The 19,096-nt window shown below is 39.0% G+C and overlaps 1 protein-coding gene across 2 annotated transcripts in view; it reads left to right on the top strand.

Moving 5' to 3' along the window:
• The window catches only part of unc13c (unc-13 homolog C (C. elegans)), a 262,698-nt gene that overhangs the window by 222,919 nt on the left and 20,683 nt on the right, over positions 1–19,096 (top strand). For both annotated transcript variants that reach the window (XM_084123554.1, XM_084123553.1), the window contains exons 28-30: positions 2,123–2,182; positions 11,962–12,042; positions 17,375–17,522. In XM_084123554.1, coding sequence (XP_083979680.1) covers positions 2,123–2,182; positions 11,962–12,042; positions 17,375–17,522 — 289 coding nt within the window. The remainder of the gene's footprint in view (positions 1–2,122; positions 2,183–11,961; positions 12,043–17,374; positions 17,523–19,096) is intronic.

Below are 19,096 nucleotides of genomic sequence, written 5' to 3'. Positions count from 1 at the left end.
TCTACTAAGGGAACCAGCCTCTCGAGGCTGGCCTCGGGTGTTATCCGAGCACTGTTCTCGACCTCCTGAAGCGAAGGATCGGCAGGATTTAGTCGATACAATCTTCGTGACCTCAATTGATGCTCGTTTTCTATTTTTTGACACGAACGACGCGGTGTGCGTTCGCTGGAAATTGATGCGGCCTGAAGCGTCAGAGACGGCAGGAAACTGACATCGATTCCCCGAGGGCTCCGCTGCGAGAACAACCCCGGTTGCTTTGCAGCGGGGGGGGAAGCCCTCAGAGGTCCTATTACCCCAGCTAGGACCTCTATCCCGAAGCCCTCCTAGCCTGAAGGACGTCTCTCAAGTCGCCCTTCTGGCCGGAGGACTTATGCTGAGAACGTTTCCTCTGTTGCCAAGCTCCCGAAGGAGGGGCTCTAGAGGCAACGCTCTCTTTTTGTTCCTGGCGGTATGAGGAGCTGGATGATGGCTGGGGCTGATCTCTCTGCCCCACCCTACTCGACTTTGGTTTAGATCGACGGGGGAGGAACTGCTGAAACGCCGCCGATTGTTTCTTCGTCTCCTGAAACCTGTCGACGACAGCCGCAACTGCGTTGCCGAACAGGCCAGAAGACGAGAGCGGCGCATCAAGGAGAAACGATTTATCCTTCTCCTTGATGCCTGATAAATTCAGCCACAGATGCCTCTCCGTGGCTACCATAGCTGCCATAGAACGGCCGATAGCGCAGGCCGTCTCTTTAGTAGCACGGAGAGACAAATCTGTGGCTTTACGAAGTTCGGCAATATCTTCGGGTGTTGGCCCCTCCCCCTCATCTAAGTCTTTCAGGAGGTCGGCCTGGTATGCCTGCAAAATAGCCATAGAATGCAGACATGAACCAGCACGACCTGCCGCCATATAAGCCCTCCCAACCAATGCAGAGGTATCTCTGCATGGTTTACTGGGCAGCGCCGGGGCTTTAAGGGAAGATGCCGCTTCAGGGGAGAGGTATCCAGCGAGTGCCTCCTCCACCTTTGGCATCTTTCCATAACCCATATCTTTTGCCCCTAAAACATTACTATAATCAACCACTGCTGGATTATAGATACGGGATGAATGGGGTTTTTCCCACGATCTCGAAATCTCTTTGTGGAGATCGGGAAAAAACGGTAAACCCCGGCGCTGAGGCTGTGATCTGTGCTGCAGGAAACGCTCATCTAATTTACTTTTTGTTTGCGTTCCCTGCTCATCTTGTGGCCAGCTAATATTGAGTCTGGCCACAGCACGAGTCACAACCTCAATCAGCTCCTCATACGCATGACCGTGAACAAAGCACGATCCGCCTCGATGCTGAGCACATCCACTTCCTTGGAAGCAGAGAGCTGCAGCATCGGGCCCTGATCATGGGCAGAAGAAGCCGCAGCGCGGGCTTCTGCACCACAAACAGCGACCTCAGGATCCTCAGATGAAGAATGAGAAAGTGCCGCAGCAGTCTCATTCTCATCTGCAAGATCCTTCTGCGAACCCCACGAGCTCAATCGCCGCGCCGCCTCAACGGACGCGGGACCAGCCCCGTGGGGAGCGCGAGCTTGATCATGTTCATCAAAACAAGCCAGGCGGGAGCGCAGCACTCTTATTGATAGTGCTTCACAGTCGCCGCAAGCAGCCCCCTCGAGAGCTGCTCGGGCGTGCTGCGTTCCCAAACAGATCACACACAGCTGATGTGTGTCCCCACCCGTGATGTATCTAGGGCAGGGGTGCACACATTGCTTGAACTGTTCACTCGCCATCATATAAACTCTTTCTCACAGACAAACAACACCAAATAGAACGTACAACAACAGAGAGCGCTTGCTGAAGAGCGAAAGCTAGTGTGTGTTGTGACAGCGTCACTTTTATGCATCCGGTTATGCCGTCACATGTTACGTCATGACGCAACACCAATCAGGATTGGATTAGTTTCATTCATACTTCAGAGGCGCACGCTAAGGGAGCGTCCCCAAAGAGTCGTTTTCAACGACGCAGTGCGAGTTCCCTCGAAAGGGAACTTCGGTTTCACTCGCCGAACAACTTATTTCCTGAGACAGTTCATTCCTAAAGGAGTGAATTACTTTTTGACTCTTTGTTTTATACTTTGTTTAACAGCAAGGGGCTCAGATGATTTTCAGTGCTGCCAAGGACCTGGGTCAGCTCTCCAAGCTCAAGGTGAGGATTTTGTTTTGTTAAGAAATTCAGGGGTCCCACTTTATATTAAGTGTATTTAATAACAGTTTAACAACTGTGTACTAACATTTCAATTAATCATTTGATACAATGCACTTGTTGTGTGCATACATGTTTTTAAATTGTACTTACATGCTCCTGCATGTAATTACATCTATAATTACATTGTTGATCCTTCCCTTACTCTTTTATCCACCCTTAAACCTAGCCATACCACCAAACTTGTCCTACACTTACCCTTATCCCACCTCAATAGCAGCGAATGTGTTTTGCAACATCAACACATTAAATACATTATACCTTGTAAAAAAAATTTTTAATGTAACTCCTTTAAGACATCTACTATAAAGTATGACCATAGTTGACCTATTGACCCATAGACTGTAAAAAAAAACATGGACGTAGTGTCCGTGACGTCACCCGTAAGTTTCTAAAGAGCATTTTTGAAGCCCAAAGTTCACAGTTCTCATGAAGGGCAAAATTATCTATATAGACCAAAACCACTTTTTGTACCAGGCTGTAAATATATATTTTTCTGCTGTAAAGTTGGGCATTAAAACATAGGGGGTCTATGGGATTGACTCTCTTTTGGAGCCTGTCTCTAGCGGCCAGTCGATGAATTGCAGTTTAACCCTCTGAGGTCTGAGCTGTTTTCTGGGCCCTGGAGGTGTTCTGACATGCTCTGACATTTCTGGTTATTTCTGTTACTTGTGACATTTTCATGGCTAAAGTCTAATTACACTGTATTCAGCACAAACTCTGCTACAATAATATATCAGCAGCATGTATGTAAAAGTTTGTAGTTTTGAGATAATGACATTTATGCGTGGTTTTTGAAAATACAAAAAAAAATTCTCACTGAAATAAGGCCATGAAACCCATACTGATTATTTCTTCACAAGACTTTTGAAAATTGTATGATGTAGCCTAGAATATTTGCTGCAAAACTATGTGAAAATCACCCTGACTGCTCATTCAGATAAGACAATATATTGATTTAAAAATTTTACGACGTGTTTTGTGTGAAAAAGCCTTATGCGAGAGCTCATTAATATGTAAGCTTTTCTCACCTGAGAAAGACAAAGAACCTCCCCTAACGGCCCTATTAGGAGCTATCAGGCCCCTATCATTCTGAGCAACCTTGCACAATACTGTAAATGAGGAGATTTAAAAAATAATGGCTTTTAAATTGTTTGGATTTATTTACAACACAACATAATCCAAAGATACACAACAAATGCCAAAAAAGCACTTCAAAGACAGAGACCTTTGTGCCATTCCTAAAAACATTGTACATACCTTTCATTTCCAAGATTTTCACTTTACCATGTTCACGTACTGAGACTCGTGAATGTTGAAGTCCTCAGTGGCATCTGGGACCTGAAAAAAAAAAAAGTGAACATACTGATATCAAGAGAAAGGCCTGCACGATTTTGGAAATAAATATTAGATTTTTCTGGTTAAAATTGCTTTTTAAAATTCCTTTTTAAAATTCACAGAAAACACACACACACACACGTTTCCAACGATATATAATATAATGAACACCAGGTTTGTTGTGCCTTGTAGGCATAAGGTATATGCGCAGTGCGGATAAAATAATAATAACAATAAATAACCTATAGCAGCCTATAAATCTTCCAAAAGAAGCTAGAGAAAAATATATTGATTATCATGTTACTTCAAATGTTTCCATCCGTTATGATGATATGAAATGAGATAATAATAAAAACATGAAGCCGTTTGGTGCGTTTTGCTTTCATCCAAAATATGATACATTCAAACGCGATCGCTTGCAAAATATGATACATTCAAACGCGATCGCTTGCAAAATATGATACATTCAAACGCGATCACTCTCAAATATAAAACATTATGGTTACCATAAACATATCTATGTTTGAGCAGATATCCACAAACACAGTAAACACATATGATACATTCAAACGCGATCGCTTGCAAAATATGATACATTCAAACGCGATCGCTTGCAAAATATGATACATTCAAACGCGATCGCTTGCAAAATATGATACATTCAAACGCGATCACTCTCAAATATAAAACATTATGGTTACCATAAACATATCTATGTTTGAGCAGATATCCACAAACACAGTAAACACGGGTCTAAATATTATAATATTCCCCATATATCTAGCAACAGTTCAGCTGCAACGTGACATTTATGCAACAATAACAAACTAGGCTATGTAAGAATTTCTTACCTTATCTTTCTTGTCTTCAAATCGCGTTCTTCTTCTTCTGAGGTAGCCTAAATCCAATGTAAGCTCAGGCACGTCTTTCAAACTCGACGAAAAGTGAAGTGAAGTGTTTTGTTGTTGAGGTAACGAGCGCGTTCGCGTTCCATGTGGAGATTTGCATGTGAATATCTTTTGCGCGAGTAGGCGTGGCCAAATTAACTGTAATGAGCAAGCGTTTGAGAAGCTGGACATCTTGTTGGTTTTATACAAATTACTTAAACAGAGAATATTTGTTTTCGTTTTGAATCCGATCATTTAAAAGTACACACTTAAATGTTTATAAAGGTATATGGCTCATAAATGTGGGACAAGTATTCGCTGAGTTTTGTTTCAGTTTATAGACGTGCTCAAGAAAAAAAAGTTCACCGCGACGGAGAGGCAGAACGCACACCCTGTTTATTTTCTTTATTTTACAAAAGCACAATGTTTTGATTTGATTGTAAGTGGACACATACAAAAGGAGAAATATCACAGATTCTTTTTTTATATTTCTTTTTTCTGTATGACCATAAATGATGGAGTAATTTAAGTTTATAGTGCTACAATGTGGAGAAAATCCGGCAAAACGCGTCGGCGCGTTTGTCGACCTCAGAGGGTTAAGTCACTTCCGTGTTGGATTCAAGAGAGAGTCCAGAATGTTGCCGCTTGGTTTGAACATGACCCCCAAAATGGGAGATACTTGGTTTAATAATCAAGCCTCTGAGTACAAATATTTGTGTATTATATTGTAGATAGAAGCGAGGCATGTTCAATTTAAAGTGTTGTTTTCCATCCTGACAGAGGGAGGAAAGGCAAACAGGCTACGACTGACAGAGAGTTTTATGTTTTGTCAGATTTAAAAGGCAGTGCTCCTCGAGGACACAGAGCAGAAGTAGATATCCTTCTTGAGAAATTACAGCAGTGCTTGGGGCTTTCATGAAGCTTGAAACGTATGCTGTGAAAATGGTTTCCAGCTTACGATAAAGCTTTGTAGCTGTCTGTCAAAAGCTTCCACCGCTGCCCGCTTACATCATGACAGTTTCTCAAGAATCACGCCGTAAAACGTTCCCAGTTGCGAGAGATCTGCTGGTGTAATTAAATCCACCCTGCTGAGGAGTTTAAATCCAGAGAAGGATGGGCACTTTGGATCTGAACAGGTGTCAGGCAGATGGAGGGTTTCTCGTGATAATGACGCCACAGTCCAGTGGCGGATACTCTCCATCTCATTTGTCCCTCTCTCTCATTTCATATGCATTGAAACATCTCTGGTCAATTGCAGCTTTACCTCAAAAATGCTTTTTATGGCTCCTGTTCTCTGTCTTACAGTAACTGTGTGTATAATTCAGCTGCTCTGTTTCTAAACCTAGGGCATTGTAGTCTATGGCTTATACAGATTAGTATAGTATATATACATATATAGGGCCAGATTTACTAACAGCTTGCGCCAGCGCAAACCCTCTTTCGGCTTTAAAAAACTGCTGCCAGGATTTACTGAAGACACGCAGTGAAAAAATACCGCTGAAAAGGCGTGTACACAGTTATTTTTGCATATGCATTTGTAGGAGTTTCCCTTTCAGGCGTAAAATTTATGGGAGGAGAGTATTTAAATAATAAATAAAAAGAAAGCTTTTGAAGGAACAGAAAGCTCTCAGACTTCATCAAAAAGATCTTCATTTGTGTTTCGAAGATGAACGAAAGTCTTACGGGTTTGGAACGACATGAGGGTGAGTAATTAATGACAGAATTTTCATTTTTGGGTGAACTAACCCTTTAATCTTCAAAATTAATCTCACATATCAACTATTACTATTAGCAATTTATGGAAAATTATGTTCTTTCATATCAGTTTGGGAATAAAATGGTTAAAGAACATAAATTATTATTATTATTATTATTATTATTATTATTATTTTGCAGAATGTAATGAAAGAAACAGAACAAACTCGGTATTATAATTGTAGATGTTTTTTTATTAAATTTCATTCCAGTAATTTAACCGTTTGTTAATACTAAGGTTTGTACTCGTCAATGTACTGGTGTTTGCGCCATTATTTACCGCCCAAAAAAGCACATCTTGAACCAGACGCTACCTGGTAGATTGTGTTGGTCATTATGGAAATGATCTAACTGCGTCTGTGTTCTTTCATTTGTACGTCATCAGTAGATCATGCGCAGAACTTGCCCACTCCCATCGGCGCTGTTTTGGAATTGCGCTCTCTCACTAATTTTGCCCTGTTTAGTCAATCTGCCCCCTAGTATAGTATGGTACAGAATCTGCATGCTATTTACTACATTTTCAATTCTACTGATAACCTTTGGTTGCTAAGGTGATTATCTGTGGTTGCTTTTACTGCATTGTGCATCAAGTGAAATTTATCTGTTTTATTAAAATCTTTATATGACAAGTTTTAAATGTGCAGTAATATCTAAAACACAGTGAATGTACATTGTGCAAAATGTGCATTCAGTATTTGTGGATTTATTGGTCAGTCTGAAAGTGTGTACTGAAAAGAGAGTTGTCAGTGGACGTGCAGATCATCTTAACACCTGGGGCCCGTTCTTCATACGTCGCTAACTCAGTTAGCTGGATTTGATTGTTGGCGATTTGGCATGATCTTGGAATGTTTGGTTCTTCGACGCTCATCCTGGACTTGCTGTCATAGAAACAGGTGCACAAGCTTAAACCTGCTCGGGAGCAGGCTTATTTCATGTTAACAGGATTAGACTGCGGCTTCATAAGCGGAGCTGATACGGGAAGTCCAGCGCAGCGCGATAGTGCACTTTCTGAGATATATATTTTTTCTCGTGACTCGTGAGATTGTCGTTTACATTTTTAATTTGTTCGAAACGCACATTTATTTTCGACTTGTCGGAGTCGGGCTTTAACTACAGCACAAACTGTTTGCATTGCCCTAAGATTATTTGCGAGTGGCTCTTTCCTTTACACTATTGGAGATGCGGAGAACTTGATGGAAAGTGCTGTCTGTCGTGTCATTCGGAGTTTACCTGGCGCTTTTAGGTTTAAAAAACAGGTTTAGGTTTTTTTGTGGCATTTCCAAGCCACTTAAGACCCAATGTTGTAAAGCAGTTTTTTTTTAAGCAGTTTTTTTTTTATATATATCAAAAATTTTTATGAAGATCATGCAATCATGACCATGCCGATTACAGTATATGTCACTCAGGCTTCACTAACGTGACTGGTACCATAGACTATACTATAGGCTAGACCATAGACTGCCATCAAGGCCTCAGTGAAGGGGATTAGGTGAACAGAAAGGGGGTTCACAATGTGCAGCCCAGTTACTATTGTGATTCTTAATATTCCAGATTAGTAGTAATATATCAAATAAAAAAAAAGGCAGTTGACTAAAATCTTCCATATCACAAATGTGAAAGCAAAATGGCCAGGATCTGTGCATGACTTAAGAATTTTCAGAGATTCACATTTATGCACATTATTTGAAAGTGGTAAGGAAAGTTCCACAATTAAATATCAAGCTCACTGTATTACATACACTTATGCTGATCCTAACAGAACTGCATTTTTTCATAGGTGATTATGACATGTTCCTGCCTGCAGACAGGTGTTTTATGACCCCATTCCCTGACCCAAACCAGTTACAATGCAGCTCTAGCCAGGACAAGGGCACACAATGAAATGAACTTTGGCTAACTAAAGGGAAGATTTCAGTGTCTGAAAAGTCTGAGGGTTGCACACCTGACAGGGCCTGTGACATTGTTGCATGTGCCATATTACACAACATTGCCAAAAAAAAACAAAAAAAAAACACTTTTCATTAAATGTTTAATAAAAGACAAATATGCTTAGTTCCTTGAGTTTTATTTCAATTGTTCTTTGTAAAGAAAAGCCAGTGGTCAAGTGCCTGCAACAAGAGATATTAGACACATGCCTCATGCAACAAATAAAAAGGAAAAGTTGGCTATACACTGCCCACCTGTAGGCCTATGTCTCCTCTGTCTGTGCAGACTCTTCTGTAGATGTGGAATCCTGCAACTTATATTGCAGCCATAAAGCATTCAAGTATAAATTAAGTAAAGTTATTTATGCACTTGCAGGTAGGCTAGTTCCTCCATATGACAGTTATCTGAGAGGGTTTATTCACTGTCCAGTGCAATGGAAACAAATGGACATTACAAAGTCTTATACTTTCTTTCCTTTGGAAAGTTAGAAAATGTCCACTTACTGCACATATTTCAGCCACCACTTTCTTGGGAACAGATACAAGTGTTGGTGTATTATGTAAAAGTGCACAAAAGAGGAAAACACAATGTCATTACAATGAACTACACTCGGGAAAAATGTGATCAATAACTCATGGCAAAATATTTTTACATTAACATAAGTTTATCAGTTTTCACTTTCACAAGTCAAAGCAATTCATCATTACTCAAGATTTAACAGTTTAAATGGCTATACGGCCTTAATTTAATGCAGCAAAAATTATTGTACAGTGTAGCTACTAAGATTTTTTTTTTTTTTGCCTTTTTCTTGGTTGCTTTTATAAACAGACAACCATTTATTTAACAGTGCCTTTTATAAAAGAGACTATAATATAATATTACCATTATGTAGAATATTTTTGTGCTTCACTTTTATTTGTTCCCATGTTCTAGTGTGGTGACTCTGACATTACAATGAACAAAGTAATTATGCAATTATTAAAATACAAATATATAGGCTAATAAATGATAAAAACATCTAACATGGCCACTTCTAACGAATTTAAATTGTCTGCTACTTTTTGCCAGCCCTCTCTCCTGGCTTTTGCAGACTTTGAGCTGTTCCCTGGCGTTTTGATTAAACATCAAAATTCTGAATAAACTTCGACTATTAGTTCTTGCTCTGCTGAGGAGAAAAACTGAGCCCGCTCTTTGGCCACGCTGAACAGCCAATAGCAGCGTTGCTGATCAATGTTTCTACTATCGATACATATCCCCTTTTCAACCAGCGCATGAACGCGCAATTATCTCAGATAACTCAATCCAGCGATACTAATCATAAACAACAGGTGTGTTCGAAGAGCCCAATTAGCCGGATCATGATTAGCACGATGATATCATCTTGGATGTCTCATTTGATCTCGGATGTTTTAAGCAACGTACGAAGAACGGACCCCTGATCAATACACTCGGTCGAAGTGCTAAAGGTGTGACTGCTTCTTTAAAAAGGTGACCTTAAACTGGAAGAAGTCAATGGACAGAATCAGCTCTTTCTACACACACACAGATTAACTAACACTGATTTGATGTGGGATTAATGTTCATTCACACGCCACCCTGATATCACTCTCAGGCTTATTTGTATTAAACTTTGCACCGCCATTGACCTGTGTGATTAAATGGAATTGAAGTTTTAACTGCCTGACTTCAGTCTTGCATCATGGTGAGGCCACAGAGTCTTCTGGGAGCTGTCACTTTTGATTCTAATGAGCGGTAAGGAGCTCTCTGGGAAAGGCCCTGTTCACTCTGAATGTTGTATACATGCAAAAACTCACACTAAAAGACTGATGCACACTTGTGATTCACAAACATCCTGAGCTTTTGTTTGTGTTTTACCTGAATCTTCCACCTAATATCATCCAGTCAGTGTTCTGGGGCCAGTTTAGCCTAGTTTTGACTTAAATGGACACCAAGTTACGACTTACGCACTTCTAAATATTTTTGCGTTGCACCATTAAACTTAGTTGAAGCCTAACTCTGCGTATAAACTAAATATTTACACCATCCTCTGATCAGGAGTAACGGTTGGAATAAAATATCAGACAGACTGAACTGCATCAATAAGCTCTTTTTTTACCTGACAGACTTCAGTTCTTTAGACATATGATAATGCTAACATTTACACTCACTTACATTTTAAGATAGAGAACATTATGTGAAAAGATTACTTTGTTAGCGGCTGTTTAACACGAACCCGTCCTAAACAGCCCCCCGCTGTGTGCATCTTTCCATGTTGTGCATGTCAAATATCAGTCATAATCAATAAACGTAATTTCTTATGTTTTTTAGTATAAATGTTTATTTATTGATCCTTATTAATTTCATTTCAAATACAGTTTCTGAATGTTATTTACATATAAAAACTCTTATGTTATTCATGATCAAGTAGGCTATCGTATTTAATGGAAACATATTTTTTACCGTTAGTAACGTGAGGCAAAAGAAGTTAGAAACTGAAATTCACGGCATTTCAACACAACTTCTGCTCACGTATTTGAAGGCTGCTATTGGATCATCGAAGCTAAACGTGATAATATGTGACTACGCATTACTTTACGGAGAGCTTACAACCTACTAGCAACATTCTGCCTTACGAACAAATGGTGCAACGGAACAAAGTACAGAGTTAGTTACAAACTAGCTAGTAGTTACTAAGCCTCTAGTGTGGACTTATACGTTCCAATTTAAGAAAAAACCTACGAACGGCTGGTGCAACCCTACCCTGTTGTTAAAGCAACTGACTGGAGAAGCTTGAAAGTTTGAAAACAGTTGGGCATTTTAGAAAAAGGAAAGTCTAAATGATCATTTTATGCATGGTATTTCATCAAATTTAATAAAGTCTGCATGAAATGGAATTTATTAGTCTTTTCTTCCCTATTGTGGCGGATATTCGAGTGGAACGAGTTCTGGAACAAGAACAAATGTAAGGCGGGACTTGATTTTGTCCAAGGGGAATTGATTGGATTGTTGTGGATTGCTATTGGTGGATCTCCTGTGAGTGACAGGTTGTCCCGCCCACACGCCAGTAAACACATCATCAGAGAAGAGAAGATATCTCGCTGCAAGAGGGAGGGGAAGTTATTTTGTTTAAAAATTACGAGGGCACATGAATAGAAAAAAAATAATGATGTGCATGGATAAATCATTTATCATAAATACTGCAATATTCCATAAAAAAAACATTTTTCATTTCATGTTGACTTTTAAAGGGTTTGTTCACCCAAAAATGAAAATTCTGTTAGTAATTACTCACCCTCATGTTGTTCCAACCCTTTGGTCTACCTTCAAAGAACAGTTGGGTAAGAGATTTCACTATGTTGCAAAGATACTGTTTTTGGGTTTTTTCACTGCAAAAATATTGTATGGACTTTAAATTCTGATTAATTATTATAGATATAATAATTTTTACAGCTGCTCATGAAGCCTTGTGGGCCAAAACCTTTTTAAGGTAAAGGGTGTTACATTTCCAGGACACACACTAAGCGGTAGACCAATCACAACAGACTGGGCCAGCTGACCAATCAGAGAAGACAACACTTTTCAGAAGGCGGGTTTTAAACAAACTAAAATAGAGTATTTCAGACAGAGGGTAAAACTGACTAATGAGTATAACATGGCACTTTAACATGAGGTAGTTTATGTAGCTGACCAATGCAAATGGATGTAAGAAAATATTTCAAGTACATTTTAATCTTAATGTAAACAGTAAAACATAATCCTCTCTCTCTCTCTCTCTCTCTCTCTCTCTCTCTCTCTCTCTCTCTCTCTCTCTCTCAGGAGCATGTGATACGGGAGGAAGCTCGTAGTCTCACCCCTCGACAATGTGCCGCCATGGATTTAGTGCTTCCCACCATCAAGGTATCAGCTTCTCTCTTTTCTTCTGCTCTGATTCTCCCATTTCAGGGGACAGTTGCATAAACTTATGCTTAGACAAGAGTCACTAGTGTTTCTTTAAATTAAATTAGTCAAATAAACGGTTTAAGAGATGATGTGAAGTCCATTTTCCAAACGCCCGAAACAGATTATTATTCAGTTGAAGCATATGGAACACAGCCAGATTAGATGGGTGGTGTAAGAGAGCATTTACCCTATTTATCCTGCAACACACGCATACACGCACACGCACACACACACACACGCACACGGTCAGAATGGTGTGTGTCTAGTTGTGGTGTAAATATGCATGTGAGCTGCAGATACATGCATCATCAGAGATATTATTGATTCAGTCGTCTCCTTGGAAACACGCGCCCCTCCCTGTTCGAATCAGTCATGGAGTGGGAATCATGCTCATTGGTATTCTGAGGACAGAAGCTAATTAGGGAAGTTAACAAAAGCCTTGAGTAAAATTTGGAAAATGGAAATGGCTGCACACAGTGATGAGCTCAGGATTCTGTGCTTGAGGTGGCAAAGTAACAACAGCAAAGATATCTGAAGAGATTAATGAGAAAAAGAATTAATGGGTGAGTGGAAAAAAAAGATACACAGATAGATGAAAAGAGAGGAGAACAAACACAGTCTGATGTCTTTGTCATCAACTGTCTTTTTAAATATGTATGAATCAATGCACTGCAAAATACAAAATTTTCCATTAACATTTTCCATTGAAATATCTAAACATCCTTAAGATACAGTAATAATAAGATACTTTGCCTCCTCATTTCAGAAGACCACCACACGCCAACTGATCTCAAACGCACAATAGAGAAAGCTCTATGAATAATGCAGCTAAAATAATGGGCCTCCAGAAGATCAAAAAAGCATGCATTTGAAATCCAAAAAAGTGATGCTCTACCTGACCAATCAGTACAGCCGACCAACTACATCAGCCATTCATCATCGGCTCAATTAAAATCCAGCGCACAGCCAGAGGCTCTCATCACTAGAAAATGAGGAGCTGTTTACTGTTCATCACACAAACTGTGAAATGATTGAGAAAGAGCCAACGATAGATAGATAGATAGATAGATAGATAGATAGATAGATAGATAGATAGATAGATAGATAGATAGACTGCATCATTTTTAAAATTTATATTTTGATTTTTTTGTTTATTATGAAACCTTGAGTTGCTTTTATGCATGCATGATGCTTTGCAAATGAAATATTTTATTTTAAATTTATTTTTATTTATTTAATTTTTTTATTTAGTTTATTATTTTTTTTTTTATTAAGTGAGGGAAAAACTAAATGCAAACATTGAAAATGACACCTGCCCTTTCCACAGACCTGGAGCAATTGATTCCTCAGTGGAAATCTCATCTATCTCAATCACATCAGACATGAAAACGTCACCGCTCCGTCTACACCATTCCCTTTCTAATCGCCCTTTATGCTAATAGAATAATAAACTAGATCTGATCAAATGCCAGCCTTCCCCTCACACTAATGTCTAGTTGTGTCCGATATCTCCATGTGCCATTAACTCTGTGGCAGTGCCTGAAGCTCTGGGCTCATGTTTAACCCTGACCTGATGGAAGTGACTGTGACAGATGCTGTATCGGTCTTATGTCTCAATGTAACTTAGAGATTAACTCAGTTAACAGTGTGGAAGTATGAATATTGCTGAATTGCCTCCTGCAGCATCTGTGGTGATTTTCCACTGAGAATCATTTATTATGTTCAAATTCATGTGGTTTGTTCTAATGAATTAATGATTTTTCTCTGTGTGTGCATGTTGCATAATAGTATAAACATTCTGAACTCTATAACAAATGCTGTTGTTGTTAAGCATTTTAAATAAAGGGTTTATCAGACATTCAAAAATATGCTTAGGTCAAACTCAGATACCTCAGGGGCTGAGAGTTTGGACAAGTTGACAATATTGTACATGATGAAAGTTGAATTATTATATTCAAGACAAACAAACTATCATTGCTCAGAGTTATCCTCAGTGTTTACGGTGATCAACAGGAAAATGACAGCCTTAGAGACAGCAGGGAGAGTAAGCGTGAATCACAGTTCAAACAGTAGGGCAGGGCAGACGACACGATGACAGGCAGGATGGGTGGACCAAAGGAAGGACCTGGTAGGAACACAAGGAACTCATAGCTTGATGTAGATCTCAGATGTAGCACCAGTCTTGCTGCCAGGTAGAGGCTCACAGAACCAGAGGCTTGAAACTGGAGTTAGATTGCTGCACCAGTCAGGCTGCCAGGCACAGGGTTCCCATGGGTCCTTGAAAGTTTGTGAATCTGAAAAAAAAAAAAAAAAAATTCAAGGCCCTGGAATGTTTTTGAACACAAACATAATAGATACAAGTCCTTGAAAGTGCTTGAATTCATTTTGTGCAGGACGTTTTCTGGAAAAAATTCCATATTATTCCCTCCGGTCCGCTAATGTGTTATTTCGCCAACACTTCGTGGCCTATGCATACTAGCTTGCTTGATTTACGGTAGTTATGGGCATTTACGCATTATGTTAAAGGAGTAGTTAACTTTAAAATGAAAGTTAGCCTATGATTTACTCCCCCTCAAGCCATCCTAGCCTTTATATAGGGAGATATACAGTTGGAGATATAAAGTTTTTTTTTTTTTTAAACCTCCAGATGGCACTTTTCTCACTTCAAAAAATGGATTTTAAAGGCTTCCACTCTATTTTAATGTGAAATATTGCATTTATTGAAAAAAATAAAATGATAATAATAATAATAATAAATATAAATATATATCTAATGGAATATATTCTAATGGAAAAAATAGCTCATAAAATTGTATAAATATTGCATAGTATCATAAAATCCCTTCAAAATTCTAAATAAAAGAGCTAAAGCTAAGCAAGATAGGACAAGAGAAAAACAACATAGCATCAAGGATACTCTGATACTGGAGATAAGGTAAAAAAAAAAAAAAACTAGAGCAAGTGTTACGATAACTTCACGTACACAAAACAAACCAGCAAAAACATGAGAGAATGAGGCACAATATAAAGGGACCAGAGCACATGAGGATCAGGTGAGCACAATTAGTAAAAAAGAGGACTAAACAAGGGGGTGTGGTAACAGGAAACAAGGAGGCGGGACACGAGGAGCACATGGCCAACACAAACAAAGACAGAGCTATGTGCTCAAACACAAGACAAACATAGAAACATGAAACAAAGACAACACAGACAAGGCTGCCAGGGCAGAACCCTGACAGATTCAATGATGTGAACAGTTAAATTTGGCTGTAAAGTAGCTTTAAAAAAAGAAAGAAAAAAATGTCATTGTTCAGCTGAAGTCAGTTCTGTGTTGATTCAGTTCCATTATAAAGATCATCAATTATTAAATTAGTTAAATTCTACTATAAAGCAGCTCTGCAGAAAACAGTGATGTCATCATCCAGCTGAGTTCAGTTCTCATCCGATAGTGTCAGTTCAGTCAGATCAATAATATTGTTGCATATTAAGTGTCCCCAACTAAGCAAGCTAGATGCGACAGTGGCAAGGAACCCAAGCTCCATCAGGTGACAAAATGGAGAAAAAAACCTTGGGTGAAACCAGGCTCAGTCCGGGGGCCAGTTCTCCTTTGGCCAACAAACGAACATTGTTTGGTTTCATTCATCATAAGTCAGAAAACAGATTGTGTGGATTGGTATCATTTGGTAATATTTCATCCAGTTCCTTCTGCTTAAAGATTGGATTCATCACACTGTATGGAGACAAAGCTGGCCATTGGGGTCTGTGCAGAGGACTTGTCTGGTTCAGACAGACTAATATTAGTGTAGATGCCATTATTCTTGAGTATATCGGATGTTGTGGGAAGTGTTCCTGGTTCCGGTTGGCCTACTTTATGCAGAAATCCTTTAACGGATTAGCCTGGCAAGCCAGACCTACATCAAGATGTTGGGTCTGGCAACTCACCATAGACACGGCTCAATCCGAGGGGCGGGATAAACGTCTGTCTTTCAAATTCCCTCTGCACGCAATAGGACAGCGCTTCAACCAACCAGAGCGTTTTCCCAACAGCGGAGCTAGTTGATAGATTCAACTTTTGCCATATCTGGCCGGAAAAACTACGAACACATCTTCCTTTTTTTAAGAATGACTTATGTGCCGTTCTTTGCTCTTTTCTCAAAGAAAAACCTAACTCCAAGTCCTCCAGAGTCGCGGCCAAAGCCGATTCGAAAGACTGTTCGCCTGCAGCAGCCGCCATTCTTTGTTTTCAAGTGGCAGGTAACTCTGTCGTCATTATGTTAAGCCCGCCCCCGCCTACTCTATACACGACGTGATTGGCCTGACCCAATTTAGGTTTTTGCAGCTCAAAAGTCAATGGAGAGTTGCTAGACTGCCCTGGCTGCAAAATACATTTTGCTGCCGCTAGGGTGCGTCTAGATTTCTAGGCTATTAACGGATTTGAATTTATAAAAATGTGATAGTGTGTTATGTGTATGCTAGGTTAAAGAGATGTGTTTTTAATTTAGATTTAAACTGACAGAGTGTGTCTGCCCCCCGAACAACGCTAGGAAGACTGTTCCAGGGTTTGGGCACTAAAAAGGAAAAGGACCGATTTTGATATTTTGAGACCCCATTAGACGTGAAGGACTATAATGCGTCAAGAGCTCGCTCAAGTGCTAAAGATCTAAACCATTTAGGGCTTTAAAAGTAATAAGATTTTAAAATGTATACAATATTTAATAGGGAGCCAATGCAGTGTTGACATACTTCCTGGTTCTAGTAAGAACTCTAGCTGCTGCAAGTTGGACTACTTTTCATGACGTTGGTTCAACTTTGCTTTTTAAACCGGAAGAATAAAATAGCTCAGAAAAATTATAAAATAACCACTTTTTATTGATGTGCAATCTGTACATATCTGTTAACATCAAAAATATGTTTTTGGATTTCATGACCCTTTAATGCCTTTCTGTTTGCAGTAACACTGTCCTTCCACGTAATGCAAAATACTTCTAGTTTCATTTTCTTCCAGATGTGCCCCATTTTCACTAATTTGTGATATTGAGATAAAAGAAAATTGACTATTATTAATTCTATGACATCTAAATGTGCTGCTAAGTAGGAGTAACCTTGTTGCGAATGTCCCCGAACTGCTTCCCACAGTGACTGCTAAAAACTTTTCTTTTATATGATTATTTTGCTCAGTCACAATGAATGGATGATTTTTCAGGTTACGGCTGTGATGGATGACTGATCCGTAGCTACAAGCAGCATGTTTGACTCTTTTAGTAACCAGTGCTTTTGTTTCTTCGTTCAGCAATATTTCCATGCGGGTGGAAACGGTCTGAAGAAAACCTTCCTGGAAAAGAGCCCTGATCTCAAGTCCTTGAAATACGCCCTCAGCCTTTACACTCAACCCACAGATGCCTTGATCAAGAAATATATATGCACCCAAACCTCTCAAGGTAAGACCATGTTTGTGCTCCTGGCAGACCTCATCATATATCTCTCTGTCAGGACTGGAGGGAGCGAGAGTGTGAGAGAGAAAGAGAGAGATGGGTTTCCATGCAGTGAAACAGTTATTTGTGTGTGCTGTGCATTTTTATGTTTATTATAGTATTGCATTGCATAGCTTACATGCTTCAAGTGTAGATCAAGCACTATACTTTTAGGTAGAAAGTTGAAGAATGTAGAAACTAAGGTTCCATTTCAATCAGCATGCTGCTGTAGAGGCAGCGTTATTTTAGTATTATTTATATATTATTCTAGAATTTATTGATATTTATCAATATTGAATTAGCTTTTATTTTTATATTTTCATTTAATTTATTTTTTTGTTATTTTGTAATGTGCTTTTGTCATTTTTAATAGTTTTTGAGTTTTTTAATATTTCTATTTAGCTTTATTTTTATTTCACTTTTACTAATTTTAGTACTTAAACTTAGTTTAGTTGGTACAGCACCATTTCCCATTTTTACGTTTTATGTTTAAGTTTTTAATCTAATATTAGTTTTATTTCAGTTTGATTTCAATAAACAAAAGCAATTTTATTAGTTTTAGTTAACAGGAACAACACTGTTTGAAAGGCAGTTGCTTATGTAGACCGTAAACAGCAAAGCAGCTCACTAGATTTTGGAACAGAGCCACTGTATCCCACAATACAACTTGCTTGATGTGACTTTCTATTTCCACTGTGAAAAATTAACTAGAAGCAGTGCTTCTTCTATATTTACTTCTTCTTAAATCATTATTTTATTGATCTGCCAATAGACAGTAAGGCCCGGTTTCACAGACAGGGTTAGATTAAGCCAGGATTAGGCCTTAGTTCAATTAGGGCTTTGGCAAACTAATTATTTTCCAAGATAGTAAATGAATTTCACTTGAGTTGAGAAAAAACATACAACTAAATGTGGTCATTTGACAACCACACTACTGTTTGGAACATTAATTGGTGCATACTGCTTCAAACATTTTTAATAGCATACAGTAAATATTGTGTTATGTTCAGTAAAGAGTATGAACACAGTTTCAGTTCCTGTCTCTCTTTCTTTCTGAGCTCCTGAGGCAAAGACTGCATATACACAGTTTTGTGTGCGTGTGTGTGTGTGTGTGTGTGTGTGTGTGTGTGTTGAGGTGAGGATGTGTTTACTTCCCTATACGCTGTTTATAATTCATCAAACTTCATGTTTGGAGTTATTCATCATTGCAGTTAGGGAATTTGCTTTCGGAACAGGTGATTGATATCCGGAGCTCTTTTTGTTCAGAAGGAGAATCTCTAGGGATTTTACACAGCAGACACGTCACACTGGGTCACGCTTAAAAAGTTTTTTTGCATGTTTAAACTGGGTTAAAAACTTCATCTAACAGCATTATACATCTACACTAGCATAACTATTTATCATTATATATTCACCTGTTGTTTAGATATCTAGTAGTCAAGATGCCTTTGTGTGCATCTTCTTAGGTACGTCATCCTGTATTCCAATGCAGTGATGATGTGATAATGGTGCAAACCCGCTGAGAAATGTAAAGTGGTTTA

The sequence above is a fragment of the Abramis brama genome (assembly GCF_963993115.1).
Source record: "Abramis brama genome assembly, chromosome: 9".
NCBI lineage: Eukaryota > Metazoa > Chordata > Actinopteri > Cypriniformes > Leuciscidae > Abramis > Abramis brama.
The sequence above is the reverse complement of the archived record's forward strand: the minus strand, read 5'-3'. Positions and strand labels throughout refer to the sequence as shown.